Below are 20,318 nucleotides of genomic sequence, written 5' to 3'. Positions count from 1 at the left end.
CCATAGGATACTTCTGCCTAAGCTCTCACTTTTTTAACATACACATTATTGGCTACCAAAGAATTAGGTTTATATATGGCTTATTTATAACATATTAAAGTTTAAAAATATTTTATTTATTTACTTATTTGAGAGTGAGGCAGACAGACAGATAGAGAGAATGAGTGTGCCAGGGCCTCCAACCATTGCAAAGAACTCCAGATGCATGTGCCACCTTGTGCATCTGGCTTACATGGGCATTGGGGAGTTAAACCTGGGCTTTGCAGGCAATCATATTAACTGCTAAGCCATCTCTACAGAACCACATCATACATTTTGATTAATCCAGCCGGGCGTGGTGGCACACACCTTTAATCCCAGCACTTGGGAGGCAGAGGTAGGAGGACTGCATGAGTTCAAGGCCACTCTGAGATGACAGAGTTAATTCCAGGTCAGCCTGGACCGGAATGAGACCCTACCTCTAAAAACCAAAAAAAAAATTTTTTTTTTATTAATCCTCTTCCCACCTTTGCTTTCCATCCTTTGCCCTGATCCCATTTAGACCATTCCACCCCATAATTTGCCCCTCTACTTACATGTCTATACTACTCTTGTTGCAGCCGGGTTCACATTGCTGGTAGAAATCACCCAACCAAGAGCAGCTTGTGGGAAAAAGAGATTTCTTTTGGCTTACAGGCTTGAGGGGAAGCTTCACGATGGCAGGGGAAAATGATGGCATGAGCAGAAGGTGGACACCACCCTCTGGCCAACATAAGATGGACCACAGCAACAGGAGGGTGTGCCAAACACTGGCATGGGGAAACTGGCTATAAAGCCCATAAGCCCGCCCCCAACAATACACTCCCTCCAGGAGGCATTAATTCCCAAATATCCATCAGCTGGGAACCTAGCATTCAGAACACCTAAGTTTATGGGGGACACCTGAATCAAACCACCACAACACTCATTTATTAATTTGTTTATATTGGGCACTTGATTATGGTTTATCATACTTATAATATGTTGTTGAATTCAGTTGGTGAGTATTTTTACTGAAGTTTTTTTTTTTTTAATTTCTTTATGTTCAAAGATATGAGTTAATAGTTTTCTTTTTTTGTGGCGCATGATTTTTTTTTTCCATTTCTAGTTGGATGGTTTAGTTTAGAAGTGTTTATTCCACTTTCCATTTTATGGAACAGTTTTAGTATTAGTAATATTAGTTCTAATTTAAAAGTCTGAAAATTGCCGGGCGTGGTGGCGCACGCCTTTAATTCCAGCACTCAGGAGGCAGAGGTAGGAGGATTGCCATGAGTTCAAGGCCACCCTGATATGACAGAGTTAATTCCAGGTCAGCCTGGACCAGAGTGAGACCCTACCTCGAAAAAAAAAAAAAGTCTGAAAATGATAACACTGAATTTCTCTGGGCCTGGGCTTCTTTTGGTTGTGAGATTTTATAACCCCCTTTATCAAATTATGTATTATTGTTCTATTCCAGATTATTTATATCCTCTTTGTTCAAATTACATGAGAGGTACATGTCTAAATATCATTCCATGTCTCCTAATTTTTCCAGTTTATTTGGATATAGCTTTCAAAGGTTCCCCCCCAACAATCTTGATTACAGTGACATCTTTGTCATACCCCCCTTTTTCCCTTATAATCATATTTAAGAAGTTCTTAGCAGCATTTCTTATGGTTAGTTTTTGTAATGCTTTTCAATACTATGTGTGGTTTCAAGAAACCTAATCTTTTTTGATAGTTCATAGTATTTTATTTTATATTTTATTCTTTTTTGATCTCAATGAATTACCTATTTCTTATTTTACATAAGTTAAGATTTCCCAAACTGAGGTGCATAATGAATAATAATATATTCAAGTACCATTACTAAAAATGTGAGTAATCACACTACTTAGAGATGATGTGGAAATTACAACAATGTCAAAAAGCAGAAATTAGTATAGATAAAGGGGCTATATATGGATTTTCGATATTTTCATCTTTTAAATTTATTTTTATTGCACTAGCTCTTTTAAGCATCCGGATTAGTTAATTTGATAAACATAAATCCATGCATATATATGTTTAATTTATGTGTACAGTGGCAAGTTTTCTCACAAGTTATATAAAAAATCATAACATTTCTTCTAATAAATTCAAATGTCTGTCTCATTATTAAATATTAATATCGAGAAAAGAGATTATATAATTTAACATTATAATATTCTTGAATTTCATGCATGGTTATATGAAATTAATTTAAATGTAATTATAGAATAGTAATTACCAATTGTTACTTTAATGACAAGTTTTAACAGAATGATCATTTTCCTATACATGTTATCACCAACTGTATTTTTCTATGTATTTATATCACCATTTGTGGTTCAAGGGATGGTAAACAAAATTATCCATTATTTTCTTGTCCCTCAGGGATATTGTTGCTATTTTTTTCTGGGAAATTCTTACTTTATAGTCTAAGCTAGACTTGAACTCACTACTCTGCTTTCACAACCTCCTCTTTTACAGGGATTAGAAATGTGCACCATTATTCTTGGCTGTGACTAGTGGATCTTTATATTTGTATTGCTTTTTCATTTCTATGACCCCATCATATTATGATGATAATGACATTACTCCACTGAAAGAATTGAAAGGAGTTTCAATTTCCTCTCACTTAGTAAAACTTAGCCCACATATTAAGGAGTTATAAAACTATAAGAAACCCAAACTAAATGTTTCAAATCCTTGGACAGAGCAAAAGTTGTACTATTTATTCCCTCTTATTGGTTCCCTCTTTAAAAGTAATGTCTCTCACTTCTGCTTTCAATTTTTTTTTGGCACTTCATGTAAATATTTACCTCCCCCCACACCATTGGATGCAGAAAAAGCATTTGACAAAATCCAACATCCCTTCATGATAAAAGTCCTACAGAGACTGGGAATAGAAGCAATATATCTCAATATAATAAAAGCTATTTATGACAAGCCTACAGCCAACATATTACTAAATGGGGAAAAACTGGAAGCTTTTTCACTAAAATCAGGAACAAGACAAGGGTGTCCACTGTCCCCACTTTTATTTAATATAGTTTTGGATGTCTTAGCCATAGCAATAAGGCAAGAGACGTACATAAAAGCGATACAAATTGGAAAGGAATAGATCAAGTTATCATTATTTGCAGATGACATGATTCTATACATAAAGGACCCTAAAGACTCTACTAGCAAACTGTTAGAGCTGATCAAAACCTACAGCCATGTAGCAGGATACAAAATAAATACACAGAAATCAGTAGCCTTCTTATATGCTAACAACAAACGCACAGAGGATAAAATCAGACAATCACTCCCATTCACAATTGCATCAAAAAAATAAATTACCTTGGAATAAACCTATCCAAGGAAGTAAAGAATCTCTACAATGAGAACTTTAAAACTCTCAAGCAAGAAATTGTAGAAGACACTAGAAAGTGGAGAAACATCCCTGGTTCCTGGATTGGAAGAATCAATATTGTGAAAATGGCGATCTTACCAAAAGCAATCTACACATTTAATGCAATCCCTATCAAAATTACGAAAGCATTCTTCATGGAAATAGAAAAAACAATCCAAAAATTCATTTGGAATCACAAAAAACCTCGAATATCTAAAATAATACTGAGCAACAAAAATAAGGCTGGTGGTATCACCATACCTGATTTTAACCTATACTACAGTGTGGTACTGGCACAAGAACAGACATGTTAATAAAAATTTAAAAAAAAATCAAATATAAATCTTTTCCCCCAAAACTATTATAACTATAATCAAACAGTGAGGTCTCTACTTGGAAAGGATAAAGCCATTAAACATAACCAGAAAACAAAACAATGAAGAAAGATTTGTAACCTTCAGCAAGTAAGGAGCTGGATTAATTTCAAAATAATTTTTTTTCTACAACAAAGAAAATATGTGGATTTTATTCAAGAAATATATACATATTAATATCAGAGAGCATTTTCACTTTAATATGTACATCATTGAACCAGCTTGGTTTGAGATCATAGTTCAAGAAGGAACCACAGTGTACATATTCCAGGGCATGTTTTTTTTTTTAATTTTTTTTTTTATTTTAGGGCATAGAGCACATTTATGAATGTTTACAGTGATAAGAGAGGAACACTTATGGGCATGATCTCTTTGGGTCATAAAAGTGAGAGGAGTACCTGGGCTTACTTTCATCATAAATGTTTTATAGAGGAATCCTTCTGGATATGCTCAGCTTCTTTTATTATATTTTAAGGCTGAAACAAAAGGAACAGGTACTTTGAAAGTAAATTAACACAAGGGTTTGTTACTAATTATCCTTGTCTTAGCTAAATTTCTATTCTTTTTTAAAAAAATACTAATCAAAATGACTACCTGTACTTTAGCTCTTGAAATGATAGCTGTCATATGAACTGGACAAATATTATTTTAGGAACATAATTTTACACTGATCAACATATTAATCATTAATATGTTTTGATACTAGAAATGTATGAAAATATGGGAAAACGTGAAATGCAATTTTCCAGTAGAATAGATGCTTTTCTAATCTTGGATCCTCTCTCATGCTTGGAACTCAATAATTAAATCAGAATATTTGGAGGATTCTACTGACTGCTTGTTTGGCTTAATATATCAATCTGGGGACTTCTGGCCAAGAAGGTGACTGCCTAGCTGCGCTGCAAATCCTGGGGAAAGAAAGGCAAGATATTATGGATTCACTGGGGCTTTTAGGAGGGAGAAATCTCCAATAGCTTGTCAGTGGGAAGGCACAGAGGGGGGAAACAGAAAATCATGGATCCCCTCACAGGCGGGTAGCCAACCCCTCACCCCAAATAGCTGCGTGTCAGCTGGGGCTGCCATTGCATGCTGATGGATCCCTGCAGGCGGAAGCTTAGACTGCTCTGCACTCTTGCCCATTTATTGCTCCAGCCATTGTGAGTTCATTGACTCCTGGCAATAACAGGAAATCCCTGATTCCTATAGGAGCGGGTAGCCCACCCTTCCCCATGCCACAGTGCAGCTGCACACAAATCGATCCCTGCATGTGGAAGTTTAGACTGCTCTGCACACTTGCTCACTTACTGCTCCTGCTGCTGCACATTCAGCGAGCCCAGTCCCACAGCAACTTCCACACAAGCTCAGACTGTGTCGATGGCTTGTGCCAGCTCAGATGCTTTCCCCTACCTGTCTGCCTTGCAGGCCATGCGACATTGTCCTGTTGCGGAGGAGCACAGAATGCTTCCGGGTCCCGTGTTCCCAGAGTTTGGGCTTCTTCAGTGCTTAGTACCTCAATGTCCATCCTACCTCAAATGCAGGCAGGTTTGGTGCATTACCGCTTGAGAATTAAGGCAACTTTGGTACCCCTGCCAGGCAGTAGATAGCTTGCTTTGGCAAGTGAGAGCCAAAGCCCAGGCTGCTTGGCAACTGTCCCAGGCTGCCTCAGATTTCCACTGTGCTTGAGCCCAGGCTGGTCCATCTACCTACGTGCCCATAGACTGTCATGGGCAGAACACAGCACAAAAGAAATAACAAGAAAAATCAAGTGCAAGAAAATCCAGTTAGATCACCCAGTTCTACAGTGAATAAATCTAATCAAAACATAGAAGAGTCATTAGGAACAGAACATCAAATTGAAGCCATGATAGAAGTTGCAGGAAAGCAACAAAGGACCAATAATCATGTGGATGCTGCCATCACTAAACTAGAACTAATAGATAAGAAATTGGAAGGAGTTCAGAGTTAATAGTTTGAGGGAGTGTGAAGAAAAAGAAGACCTTAAAAATATGCTGGCCATGCTAAATGAAGACATAAAGAAATGCAAGGATAAATTCCACGAATCATCAAGAAAATCAGAAAATGATGTGAAAAGGGAGCTAGACAGAGGGATGGAAATTATACATAGAAAAGTAGGAGAAAATGCAAATCTAATTGAACAAATCCAAAACTCTCTAGAAGCTCTGAAGAATAGAGTCAGCCAGGTGGAGGATAGAAACTCTGATCTGGAAGACAAAATGGAAGAAATAGTTTGAGAGTTCGAAAATTTCAGTAAGTTCAAAAGTTCCTGTGAACAGAACATGAGGGAATTATGGAATATACTTAAATGTCCTAATATCAGGATCATTGGAATATCAGAAAGAGAAGAAATTCAGACCAAAGGCATGGAGAAATTATTTGACAAAATAATCAAAGAAAACTTCCCCAGTCTCTTAAAAGAAAGGCCCATCAAGATACAAGAAGCCAACAGAACTCCACACAGACTGGACCAAAGGAGAAACTCTCCAAGAAATATTGTCATTAAGACTATAAACATTGACACCAAAGAGAAAATCCTAAAAGTAGCTTTGGAAAAACAGCACACCACTTTCAAAGTTAACCCAATCAGAGTTACTTCAGACTTCTCAATGGAAACCCTGAAAGCTAGAAGGACCTGGAAAGAAGCACTGCAAAATCTAAGAACCTATGGCCTCCAACCCAAACTACCCAGAAAAAGTATCCCTCATAATAGTTGGTGAAAGCAAAACTTTCCATGACAAAACTCAGCTTTACAATTATATGAACACAAAACCAAACCTACAGAGAGTATTTCAGGAAATTGTTCACAAAGAAGAAACAAATAACCAAACACAAATGCCTACAAGAAGCAGATCACAATACTCAAAATCAGAGTAGGCACAAAAATGTTCAAAGTCCATGAAAACACCAACACACATCTACCATCACAATATGGCAGGGATTAAATCAAATCTCAAAGTCATTACCCTAAATGTTAGTGGCCTTAATTCACCCATCAGGAGATACAAGCTAACAGGATAGATAAAAAAATTAGACCCCTCAATCTGTTGCCTTCAAGAAACTCATCTCACCACTAAAGACAGAAATCTGCTCAGGGTAAAAGGGTAGAAAACAATATTCCAAGCAAATGGGAATAAGAAACAAGCAGGTGCAGCTATATTAATATCAGATAAAATAGACTTCAAACCAAAAATAATCAAAAAAGACAAAGAAGGCCACTTCCTACTTATCAAGGGAACGATCCATCAAGAGGATATTACAATCATAAATCTGTATGCACCAAACACAGGGGTGCCACACTTCGTAAAACAAAACCTACTTGACAATAAAACAGAAATAACCACCAACACCATCATAGCTGGGGATATCAACACAACATTATCAGTAATAGACAGATCATTCAAACAGAAGCTCAACAGGGAAGTAAGAGAGCTCAACAAAACCATAGATCACTTAGCCCTAACAGACATCTACAGAACTTTCCATCTCAAATCCACAGACTACACATTCTTCTCATAAGCCCATGGAATATCCTCTAAAATAGATCATATACGGGGTGACAAAGACTGCCTCCACATATTTAGGAAGATTGACATAATTCCCTGCATGATATCGGATCATAATGCTATATTGTTAGAAATCAAGAACAAAAGACCCACCAAGAATCCCAACGACCCCTGGTAACTGAACAGCACACTTTTAAACAATAAATGGATAGTGGATGAAATAAAAAGGAAATTGCAAAATTTCTGGAGCAGTATGACATAGAGAACACATCGTATCAAAACTTATGGGACACAATGATGATGGTTCTCATGGGAAAATTCATAGCACTCAATGCCTTCATAAAAAAGACAGAAAGATCCCAAATCAATAACTTATCCATCCACTTAAAGGCACTGAAAATCAAGAAAAATCCAACCCAAAGAGCTCCAGAAGGAAAGAAATAATTGAAATCAGAGCAGAAATTAATGAATTGAAAACCAAGGAAACAATTAAGACATTGACAAAACAAAGAGCTGGTTATTTGAAAAAATAAACAGGATTGACAAATACTGGGCCAATTTCATCAAGCCAGAAAAAAAAAAAAAAAGGAGAGGCTTCAAATTAAGAAAATTCAAAATGAAAAAGGAGAGATCACAACAGACATACATGAAATTGAGAGAACCTTGACTTATTTCAAAAACCTCTACTTCACGAACCTGAATAATGTGGAGGAGATGGATAAATTCTTGGACGCATACCATCTATCAAAGCAAAACTCAGAGCAGATTAATCACCACAGTGAACCCATCACACTCATGGAGAGTTAAAAAGTAATAAAAAACCTCCCCCAAAAGAAGAGTCCAGGACCAGATGTCTTCTCAGCTGAATTCTACAAACCTTCATGGAAGAACTCAAACCAATCTTCCTCAAACTGTGCCACACAATTGAAGAGCAGGGAAAACTACCCAACTCCTTTTATGGATCAAGTATCACCCTAATTCCAAAACCAGGCAGAGATGCCACAAGAAAAGAAAACTATCGGACTATTTCCCTGATGAACTTAGATGCAAAGATCCTGAACAAAATCCTCGTCAACCAAATCCAACAACACATCAAAAGCATTATACAACTTGACCAAGTGGGATTCATCCCAGGAACACAGGGATGGTTCAACATATGGAAATCTGTCAAGGTAATACACCACATAAACAAGGTTAAACATTAAAACCACATGAACATTTCGATAGATGCAGAGAAGGCCTTTTATAAGATGCAACATCACTTCATGATGAAAACATTGGAGAGAATTGGCATGGTTGGTGCATATTTTAACATAATAAAGGCAATATACAGAGCTCCGAAGGCCCAAATAATTCATAATGGAGAGAGACTGGAGGAATTCCCATTAAGATCAGGAACAAGGCAGGGTTGTCCACTCTCACCTCTGCTTTTAAATATAATACTAGAAGTCCTACCTCAAACAATAAGACAGGAGAAGGAATTGAAAGGGATACAATTTGGAAAGGAAGAAGTTAAGTTAGCTCTGTTCACTGATGACATGATTGTATATATAAGAGACCCGAGAGACCCCATCCCCAAAGCCCTGAAGGTGATTAACTCCTATAGCAAAGTTGTAGGATACAAAATTAATGAACAAAATCAAAACCCTTTCTTTATGCAAATGACAAAGATCCAGAGAAAGAAATAAGGGACATAGTCTCATTTTCAATGACAACAAAAAAAAAAAAATAAAATAAAATACCTTGGAATAACATGAACCAAGGTAGTGAACGATCTATACAATGAAAACATAAAAACACTAAAAAAAGAAATTGAGGAGGATTTGAGAAAATGGGAAGACCTACCATGCTCCCAGATAGACAGAATTAACATTCTGAAGATGACAATCATACCAAAGGCAATATACAGATTTAATGCAGTTCCAATTAAAATCACTACAGTGTTCGTCACAGAGATGGAAAAAAAAATGATCTCAAATTTCATATGGAAAGGCCGAAGGCCTCACATATTCAAATATATCGTCAGCAAAAGAAATACCTCTAGGCAACACCATACCTAATCTAAAGCTATATTACAGAGCCATAGTAATAAAAACAGCATTGCACTGACATAAAACCGGGACTATAGACCAATGGAATAGATGACCCAGACTTTGGCTCAAGCAACTATAGGTACTTGATATTCGACAAAGGCCCAAACAATATAGGCTGGAAAAAAGACAACATCTTCAATAAATGGTGCTGGACAAATTAGATAACCATATGCAGGAAATGGAAACTTGATCCACACATTTCACCATGCACTACACTCAAATCCAAATGGATCAAAGACCTCAACATAAGACTAGAAACTCGAATAATACTGGAAGAATATTTAGGAAGTACTTCACATGATATAGGAATGGAAAAAGACTTCCTGAAGAAAGGCCCAGTAGCTCAAACTCTTAAACTGTCACTCAGCCCATGGGATCACATGAATAGGAAGAGTTTCTTTACAGATAAGCATACAATAAGCAAAGCCAATAGATTACCCACAGAAAGGGAGAAAATATTTGCAGGTTATACAACTGATAGAGGCCTAATCTCTAGAATCTACAAAGAACTCAAAAACCTAAACAGTAAGAAGTCAAATGACCCACTCACAAAATGGGGCAAAGAACCACCAGTTCACAGAGGAAGATATACAAATGGCAAACACACAATTAAGAAAATGTTCATCATCCCTAATCATCAGAGAAATGCAAATTAAAACTAAGAGATTCCACCTTACCCCAATAAGGATAGCAAACATCAAAAAAGTCAAATGAAAATAAATGCTGGCGACCATGTGGAGAAGTAGGAACACTCATCCACTGTTGGTGGGAATGTAGGATGGTACAACCACTTTGGAAAGCAATATGGAGACTCCTGAAAAAGCTCACTATAGAGATACCAACAGACCCACTTATTCCCTTACTGGGCATCTACCCTAAAACCTTCAAAATACAGACCAGAGAGATTTGCTCAACCATGTTTTAGCAGCTCAATTTGTAATAGCTAAGAGCTGGAATCAACCCAGATGTCCATCCCTAGAAGAATGGATAACTAAGATGTGGTATATCGACACAATGGAATTCTATAGAGCAGTAAGAAAAAAAATGACACAATGAAATTTGAGGAAAAATGGTTGAACCTGGAACATATCATTCTCAGTGAACTTACCCAATCACAGGAAAAAAATATCGCCACATAGTCTCACTCATCTACAGCACCTAATCTTAATCTACCCAAGATACGTTACATATCCAGCAAGCATCTTGTGGACTAGACACTAGGAGGGATAGGGAGGGGAGGGCATCGAAGGGGTGGAAAACACTAATCTAGACCCAAATGGCAATGGTACCATAAAATTCTACTTCCTAAAAGGCAGACTAAATTGCTGAACTTTCACCAGGCCCTTACAGGGAACACCTGAACCACAAGACACTGGAGATTATAGGATCAAGGCTAATCTTTATCTTCTACATCTTCCCTCCCTCCCTCTCCCTCTTTGTCTCTCCCTCTTTCTCTCTTCTCTCTAACTCTTGTATATTCGTTATCATTTCCTCTTTTTCTTAGCGGGCACTGACCTGTAACTCCAAGTACCAGCATGGTGCTATCATCCACAATGAGCTTTTGATCAGAGAAACCTACAAGCTTTCCTAAAAGAATGACAGATTTCAGTCAGAGTACTTGATGACCCACCAAAGGTTGTGGTAAGCCCCTACTGCTGAAGACACCGTATGCAGTTGACACGTAAAATGGAATGTCAAATTTTAATTATCTCATTCCAGAACAATCTCTCCTGAAGAAGTTATTAGGTTATTAGACTTTTGTCTCAATAACAAGAATAATTGTTTTTTTCTCACCAATGCTAAAAATTTATAGAGAGGTTATCTTAAAAAGAAAGGACATTGTGATCATGTGAGCAAGATGACCCCATAAATTCATTTGTTTTGAATGGTTGTTTTCCAGCCTTGCTGGAGGAGGAGATGTGTTGCTGGGACTTCACCTTGAGGTTTATTAGCTCCTACCTTGCCATTGATAGTTTGCCTCACTGTCCTGCTCCTGTTTTCCACCTGCTATGGCAGAGGGTATAATCAGCCTTTGCTAATATCATGAATTCCCCTGTCATCATGGAGCTTCCTGCAGAGACTGTAAGCCAAATAAAAAAGAACTTTCCTTCCATCAGGTTGGGTGCCTTATAAATTCCAGCAAGGAGAAGGAAACAACAGAAAATATGTACAAGAAGAGTGGCAATGTTACTTCTAGAATCCTGACTGTGTAACTTTTGGCCATTAAGAAGTGATTTGTGAGAAGAATACGAATGGATTTGAAACCTTGTCCTAAGACATGCCATGCAGTACTATAAGGAGAGTTTGATGGGCCATATCAGTTAGAGCTGAAAGGCCTAAGTACAAAAAGAACAATTTCCTGGGCAGGCCAGACTTATGATAGGAAAAAGAACTTTGTTGGGATTGGACAAGAAGTAGTTTGTATAAGAACCTTACTATTGTTCTGCTCATGTGCTAAGAACTTGAGTGGGGTTTTGTTTAAAGAAATGGACTTGTGTGAGCAGACAGATATGCCACAGAAAGAAATGAAAGTTTCAGGTTGGACACAGAACTTTTTCAGCTGCAATTGTTTTACAAATCACCAACATCAAGATTGGGCCAGCTGTTCTGTATTGGAACAGCAGATTGGTAAGTAGGGGGACTGGATGCTGAAAGAATATCCTGCTCTCAAAAGTGGATTTATCCCCCACCAGATTAACAATTTTGTAGCCCACCTGGTACTTATGGGAAAATAAAAAATGCAGGAAAGGAAGTGTCATTGTGGTTGCAGCACAGTTTGTTTTTGGATATGGCCACTGTACAACATGAGGCAGAGTTGTTGGAATCCCTGAATGGAGACCCAGTGAAGCCTTAGCATTATGTGTTGTTTGTAGCAGAGACTCCAGTATTTTTGAAATTCTAGGGCTATAGAATGGCTGCCAAGGAGAGATGTCAGCTCAGGATGGATTTTTAACCAGGCTGTAAGGAGCTCAGCTGAAGTGGCAGAACCAGACCCCTAGAGACTTCCTTGTCAGTCTCAGGTGGACATAGAACTACAAGATTTATTATCTGTTTTGTATGTTTTAGATCTTGGTTCAGTGTTTCCTTGCTTTGCCAAATGACTTCTTTACAGGATGTAATGATGAAGATTGTTGTGGGGCTGGAGAGATGGCTTAGAGGTTAAGAGCTTGCCTGTGAAGCCTAAGGACCCCGGTTCGAGGCTCGGTTCCCCAGGTCCCACGTTAGCCAGATGCACAAGGGGGCACACGTGTCTCGAGTTCGTTTGCAGTAGCTGGAAGCCCTGGCGTGCCCATCCTCTCTCTCTCCCTCTATCTGTCTTTCTCTCTGTGTCTGTCACTCTCAAATAAATAAATTAAAAAATGAACAAAAAAAATTAAAAAAAAAGATTGTTGTGATGTCATAATCTCATTGTACCATAATATCATATCTGATTCTCAGTTCACTTCAAGCTAAATAAAATATTTTTCTTTCTGTAGTTCTTCTGAAATAGATGTTACCTAAGCAAAATCACTATCTTTTTGCTTCTCATGAATATTCTCATTTACCCTTAACATAGCAAGGATCATTATCATTTCATTTAGAAATTATTTCTGTTGCCTACTTCCCTTTTCATAGCAACTAACTTTAAAGAGTTCTATTTGAACATTAAATATAAAATTCATTTCAATGGTGGTATAGTGACCAATGGGAAAAGATATTCTGCAATAGTACCATAAAATTCTATTTCATAAAAGGCAGACCAAATGGCTGAACCTTCATCTCGTCCTTACAGGGAACACCTGAGCTACAAGGCACTGGAAAGAGTAGGATCAAGGCTAACCTTAATCTTCTAAATCTTCCCTCCCTCCCTCTCCCTCTCCCCCCCTTCTCTATAACTCTTGTATATTAGTTATCTTTTACCTCATTTTTTTTAGTGGGCCCTGACCTGTAACTTCCAGTACCAGTATGGGGCTATCATCCTCAATGAGCTTTTAAAAAAAAAATTAATAAAACAACCTCACATTTATTGTCACACAGTAATAACATAAGGGACATCAATATACTATGAACAAATGTTTCAGAATTATACTACCAACAGAAGATACTCCCAAAAAATCTTGTGTTCTCATCTTCTCACTTCTCATTTCTAGTTGGAAACACTTTGTAGCAGGGTAATATTATCTTCTTTCAACATGATTCGATCCAGTTGTTTTCTTGACTTTGTTTTAGAATGAATTTCTTCTGCATCATCTAACACGAGGTTCATGTACTCATCAAAATCAATAATCCAACCCTCTATCTGCATATTCACTTGCTCATAGAGCCATACCTGAATCCGAGATCTATATTGCGAGTGTCTAAAGATCAAGTTGATGGGCTACACCATCACCTTGTGCACCTTCTGGCCCTGGCTGCAGCATGCCATGGCGGAACCTGTCACAAAGACCTCAATGAGTTTTTGATCAGACAGACATTCAAGGTTTCCTAAAAGACAGACAGATTTCAGTCAGAGTACTTGATGACCCAGCAAACTTTAGGGGTAAGACCCTACTGCTGAAGACACCATATGCAGTTGACACGTAAAATGGAATGGCATGGCTGAAAGCTAGAAGAGAGTCAGTCCCCAGACAGTCAGTGTGTCTAGTGCCAGAAGGTGCTACATGGGTGACTGCGGGAAAATGACCAAGATCTGTCCAAGCAACTCATGGTCTAACCTACTTAGCAGCAAATAACCTGTTGTGATGCCCACTCAAGTGCAATAGTGGTACACAGCCATGGTGGGGAACCAAATGCTCTTGATTTGGATAACTAATCCCCTCAGTGATATGGGACCCATAGCTGGAGCTGGGAAACAAGTCAGAATCATATCCAAACATAAGCCCACTCTCCAATATCAAGCTACCATCAATCATGGGCTACAAGAGGGCCTACACCTATTAAATTCTCTATAAGGAAGGAAGGGTTATCTCATTTGTCCTGGTGCTAACTTATTCTCCGTTGGAGAATCTGCTTCTTTTTTTTCAGATACATGTAGATCCTACAGAGAGAGCCACCCCATAATACCTCAAAAGGGCCTGGCTGAAACTAAGAAAAATTGGCAAAACAAGCAAGGGTGATGTTTTCCTGTGAACCAGATACCAGCACAAAGGGGAAGGAGACCAACACAGAAAAAAATCAACTCCTACCAAATCAGAGAGCCAGAACCTCAGAGGCCCCCAACACCTCATCACTGAAGCAGACCAAAAATGAACCCAACATGGCTCAGGGAAATTTTGCGGAAGAGGGGGTGGAAAGAATGTTAGAGCCACACGTTGGGTCATGATATGCAGAGGCATTTATCTTACCCATAATTGTGGGCTAACTCCACAATGCACGACCCATATACCTCAACAAGGATGGGCCATTGGGGAGGGGGAAGGTCACAGATGAGCCTAATAATGGTACCAAACTGTCTGTATTTGCTGAATACAAAACTAATTAATAAAAATAATTTAAAAATATCTTGGAGCACCTGTTCAACTCTGAATATGCCTAGAATATGCTCTACCATGCCACCAACAATCTGATGCCTGCCAGGGATGTCTGTTTTTAGAAGACCCTGACATGGCACTCTAGGGAGAGAAGGGTACATAGAACTTAGGGGGTCTATGTGAAGGGAAGTTCCTGTCCTTCAAGTTCTTCCCAGGTTACTCTGCTCTAGGGGATTTTCTATAATACTCCCATGACACTTTGAATACGACCCTGTTTTAGTGTCTATCCTAAAGTACTGTCTTTTTTGTTTACAGGATCGAGACCCTCAAAGTAACATCTGTATCATATACATTGCTCTGACCATAGTCTAGAACATACTGTCTTCCATTGAGTGTGTTCAGAGTTAATATCTAAAATTAATGCATCTAATCAAAACTTGAGAGAAGCTGGAAATTGTTTTGGATTAATTTTGTAGGTTACTATACAAAATAATGGGCTTCATCATGGTATCAAGGTGTACGTTTTTAATAAAATCATTACATAGCAAAAAAATATATCAATCTTTTCCATGTATTATTAATTAGGTTTGTGGTTTGTTTTATTCTAAATGAATTTATGTACCTGATATATCCAAAAGGCTATTTTTATAGATTTCTATATATGATACATTCAGCAGTGGACTGGGAAACTAGCATGTGTGGTAAGTGTGTAACACAAATTTAACAAAAATCTTTAATCAGAGTTGCATAGTGGTATATGCATATAGTAAAACATGTTTTTAAAAGATAATTCCTAATTATAAATCTAGAAGCCTTTGATTTATGAAATTGCATTCATAATGATAACATTCCCTTATATAGTGTTCATTATACTCCACACAACATTCTAAATATTTTATTCTTTAAAGACTGATATGAATATATATTTCTATATAGAAAATAAATAACTGAGGTAAAATAATCATGTAATTTCATTTATGAAACAAAAAGCAAACAAGTAAAAACTAGCATGTATAAGTATAGAGCCAGGACATAAACTTAAACAGCTTGTTCTGTACTAAAGCCTAATTATATAATCATTTATTTGTCTCAAGTGGAAAGTCATAATGCCAATCAACAATGATTTTTGTCAATGACAGTATATATAAAGTTCTTCATACTTGAAAAACTCTTGAGCTATCATATGTCCTAGTTACAAAACAGATCTTCAACACTGTGAAATAAAGTCTTCTGTGTGTAATGTCCTTCTCTTCTTGTTTCCATAGATATCACAATGCATATGCCTTAAGCATTAAACTTTGTTCTCTTAGCTGCTGCTGTAGTGTGCACTGGCACATATTTTTCATCACTTTCAAATTCTTGCTGATTTTCTTATTGCCATGGATCTTTCTGTTATATTTATTTATTTAGTTAGTTATTTTTATTTGTAAGCAGAGAGGCAGAAGAGAGAAAGAGAGAATGAGCACACCAGAGCCTCCAGCTGCTGCAAATGGAACTCCAGATATGTGTACCACTTTGTGCATCTAGCTTTACATGGGTATTGTGGAATTGAACTCAGGTCATTGAGACTCTGGAGGAAAGTGCCTTAACTGCTGATTAATCTCTCCAGCCCATGAATCCTCTTTTGAGACAGTCTCATGTATTGTAGGCTAGCCTTACACTTGCTGTGTACTTGAGGATGACCTTGAATTTCTGATTCCAACTGCCATTATGCCAACGTGCCAGGCTTATTCAGAGCTGGGATGCATATCAGGGCCTCCTGCATGATAGGTGTGGTATTTTGAATATATGGGCACATAGACTCAGGATGTTTTAATGGTCTGGATTTTTATCTTCTGGAAATTCTTGTTGGATATAATAGTTTATTGATGACAAATCTTTTTTTTATTTTTAATTTTTTATAATTAACAACTTCCACGATTGAAAACAATATCCTGTGGTCATTCCCTCCCTCCCCCCACTCCTCCCTTTGAAACTCTACTCTCCATCATATACCCTCCCCCTCTCAATCAATCTCTGTTTTATTTTGATATCATCATCTTTTCCTCCTCTTATGATGGTCTTGCGTAGGTAGTGTCAGGCGCTGTGAGGTCATGCATATCCAAGCCATTTTGTGTCTGGAGGATCAGTAAGCAGTCCTACCAGTCCTTTGGCTCTTACATTCTTTCCACAACCTCTTCTGCAATAGATCATGAGCCTTGGAAGATGTGATAGAGATATTGCAGTACTGAGCACTCCTCTGTCACTTCTCAGCACCATGGTGCCTTCTGAGCCATCTCAATGCCATTGCCATCTGCAAAGAGAAGGTTCTCTCATGAAAAGTGAGAATAGCATTAATATATGTGTATGAGCATTAAAAGAAGTGCTTACTGGGCAGTTTGATTAGCACAGTACATACATTTTGCCAGACACTGATGGTATTTTTTGAAGCTGACCAATGAGAAGCATGGGCTCATTAAATTTCCTTTTATACTTCTGTTTTAGTTTGAAATAAATCCCTTCCTCCCATAAATTGCTTCTGTTTGGATTTGTCCCTGAAATGGGAGCTGACTGCAATGCTAAGAAAGCCCTCTACCTACTCAGCCAAATCTCCAGTTCCCTACTGAATCCTATTAACCTGGCAGTTAATTAGCTTGGTGTTTTAATTTGACCAGTATTCTATAATATGTTATATTTTCTTCATTGTGAGAATTTACCTCAGATAAACTTGTTTGCTAGTACCTAAACAGAATTTTATCTCCTCACAATCTCTGGAGGTTGGGAGAAAATCTAGATCTACTTTACTATAATTAAAATAGGGATCCCAGTTAACTGTGATGTATGCTGTATATTTTGTGTGCGTATTGTTTTATATATCTTATGAAGGTGAAGAAATTTTCTTCCATAATGTGCTTTTTAAACATTTGCAATGCCTACATATACACCTCTTTAAGGGTCTTCTTACTTTAGCTATATTAATATTTTCTATACATATATATGTGCATGTGTGCCTCCTACTTTGGTCTGTTAAGTACTTTGATGATTTTATTGATTTATTTTAAACTGTTGAGCTAGCTTTATCTCCTTGGAACAAGCCCCATTTGATTGTGATGCCTAAGTACTATTTTTGTATTCTTTTTAACAATTCCATACATGTATAATATATATTAAATACATATATATATAAAATTTTGATCATTTCATCACCATTATCCCCTCTGATCCCACTACTGCTAAATCCCTTTATCCTACTTTGATGCCTTTTTTGTGACCTGCTAAATTTTATTACTTAACAAAGATTTTGGACTCTGGACCAATTTCTTCAGTCTTGTCTTCCAGCTCAGAGGTTCTACCTTCAACATGAGTGACTATGTTAGTGAGGAATTCTAGGTAGCATTTTAAAAAATGTTCTATTTAATTTTTGTTTTGTATTTTCTTGCATCATGTCCATCTCTTTTTTCAGGTCAAGGTCTGATTTTCTTGATGATTTCTGGAATTCATTCTTGCATTTCATCATGTATTCATTAAACCTAATCAGATGGCTATTGAGATCCTCTATTTGTTGATTCACCTTCAATTCATTTATTTCTTTTTTTAGTCCTCTCTAGTTTACTTCAATTAAGTTAATCCTAGTGACAAAAGCTGTGTACTGTAAGAGAAAATTCTGCTCAATTTCATTTATGTGATTGTTGGTTTTTTCATGATTTGCTTCCAGTTCAGCAATTCTCTTAATTAGAATCACATAACTATGCTAGCCTGCTGGCCTGTGTTTTGCCTGTGGTTAGTGCAGGAGGCACCTATTGCTGGGACTATGGCTAGGAAGGCTGCTTGAGGGGATTGGGGGATCTGTGGGCTACCTGATACCTGAGAGCTTGGGAATCAGTGGATGCCCTACTTTGCTACTTATCTCCTCTGTGCCCTTCCACTGGAGGTCTATTAGAGCCTGCTCACCCCTAGAAGACTCATTGAGCCCTAACCATCTTACCTTTCCTTCCCTGGGAGGTGCAGTGTGATTAGGCAGACACCATCTTGACCAGAAGTTTGCAACTGTTTTTAAGTTTACTTTATCTGTCTATGCTTTTATGGGACTACTAACAGACGACAGCCTCAAGATTTAAATTTAAATTTAGAAGTATGCAACAATAAGTTTGCCAGAAACTTTCTGAAATTACTTTTTTTAATATTTTCTTATTTATTTATGTATTTATGTATTTATTTATTTATTTATTTATTTATTTGACAGAGAAAGAGGGAAGGAGAGAGATACAATGAGGGCACCAGGGTCTCCAGCCACTGCAAACAAACTCTACATGTGTGTGCCCCCTTGTGCATCTGGCTAACGTGGATCTTGGGGAATCAAACTGGGTTCCTTTGGCTTTGCAGGCAAACACCTTAACCTCTAAACAATCCCTCCAGCCCCAAATTTCTGAAATTTGTAATAATGTTCAACATTGCCTTCATATCTTTTTAAATATATGTTTCAGGATATTCTGGGTAAATAATATAAATCAAATCTGATCTACTCTTCTATAAAGTGCTAATTCAAAAAGTCTTTTGAGGAAGAAAACAAAACTTAAAAATCTTATGGTTAGGACAATAAAAACTTTTCTTGGTAATTATAAGATAAACTGACCAAAGAAAACAAACTGGAGAGAAACTTTAAATGCTGGATATTAAATGTTTGATGAAAAAGATTGTTAAAGTATGATTACATAGACTGTAAAGTAAAAATATGTAAATGAAAATTCAAATAAACTTACATGTAAGATTAAAGACAAAGTCAATTAGCTAACTCTTAAAGTACTTGAACAGATTACAGACTTTTTGAGATATAAAATAACTGTTAGCCTAGGGCTTATATCAGGCTAACAAAGGATGGCCCTGGCTGGTAGCAAAGTGTTATGGTATTCAAATTGTAAATTTAAAACTTAAAGCTTTAACTCATTGTTGTTAATCTGGTCATGATAATGGTTGCGAAAGACTGACTTTAAAGCACTCAACCAAGTTAGCTAGTTTCCTGTACTTGTCAACCTTTTAATTAAATCTTAAGGTAAAAATTGGCTCATTAATATTTAATTCACTTCTAAGGTTATTATATCTAAAATCCTGCCTCAAAAAATCTCACAGAATTTTTTTTATTTTCTTTTTCTATTTTATAAGACAAATAAACCACATTTGTAGACACCAAACAACACTTACCTGTCATACACTTGGGTACTGTTCCTCAATTCTTCCAACAATCAGTCTTAATAGTTTAGATTTAACTTACATCATTTTTTTTATGGTAGGGTCTCACTCTAGCTCAGGCTGACCTGGAATTCACTATGTCATCTCAGGGTGACCTTGAAATCACAGTGATCCTCCTACCTATGCCTCCCAAGTGCTGGGATTAAAGGCATGTGTCACAATGCCCAGCTAACATCATTTTTTAATAAGTTTACCAAAGTGCAACAGGTAAAATAATAAAGTTGGTTTAGACGTAAATA

At 37.2% G+C, this 20,318-nt stretch overlaps 1 protein-coding gene across 1 annotated transcript; it reads right to left on the bottom strand.

Moving 5' to 3' along the window:
* Positions 1-13,501: 13,501 nt before the first annotated feature.
* LOC101598536 (small nuclear ribonucleoprotein E-like) lies at positions 13,502-18,274 on the bottom strand. Its single transcript, XM_045141114.1, has 2 exons — positions 18,237-18,274; positions 13,502-13,731 (listed from the first exon to the last, which is right to left on the bottom strand). The coding sequence occupies exons 1-2, from the start codon at positions 18,272-18,274 to the stop codon at positions 13,530-13,532; spliced, it is 240 nt and encodes a 79-aa protein (XP_044997049.1). The 3' UTR covers positions 13,502-13,529.
* Between the last annotated feature and the right edge of the window lie 2,044 nt (positions 18,275-20,318).

Source organism: Jaculus jaculus, chromosome X (assembly GCF_020740685.1).
Source record: "Jaculus jaculus isolate mJacJac1 chromosome X, mJacJac1.mat.Y.cur, whole genome shotgun sequence".
Taxonomy (NCBI): Eukaryota; Metazoa; Chordata; class Mammalia; order Rodentia; family Dipodidae; genus Jaculus; species Jaculus jaculus.
Note: the sequence above shows the minus strand (reverse complement) of the source record. Positions and strands in the feature narration are given on the sequence as shown.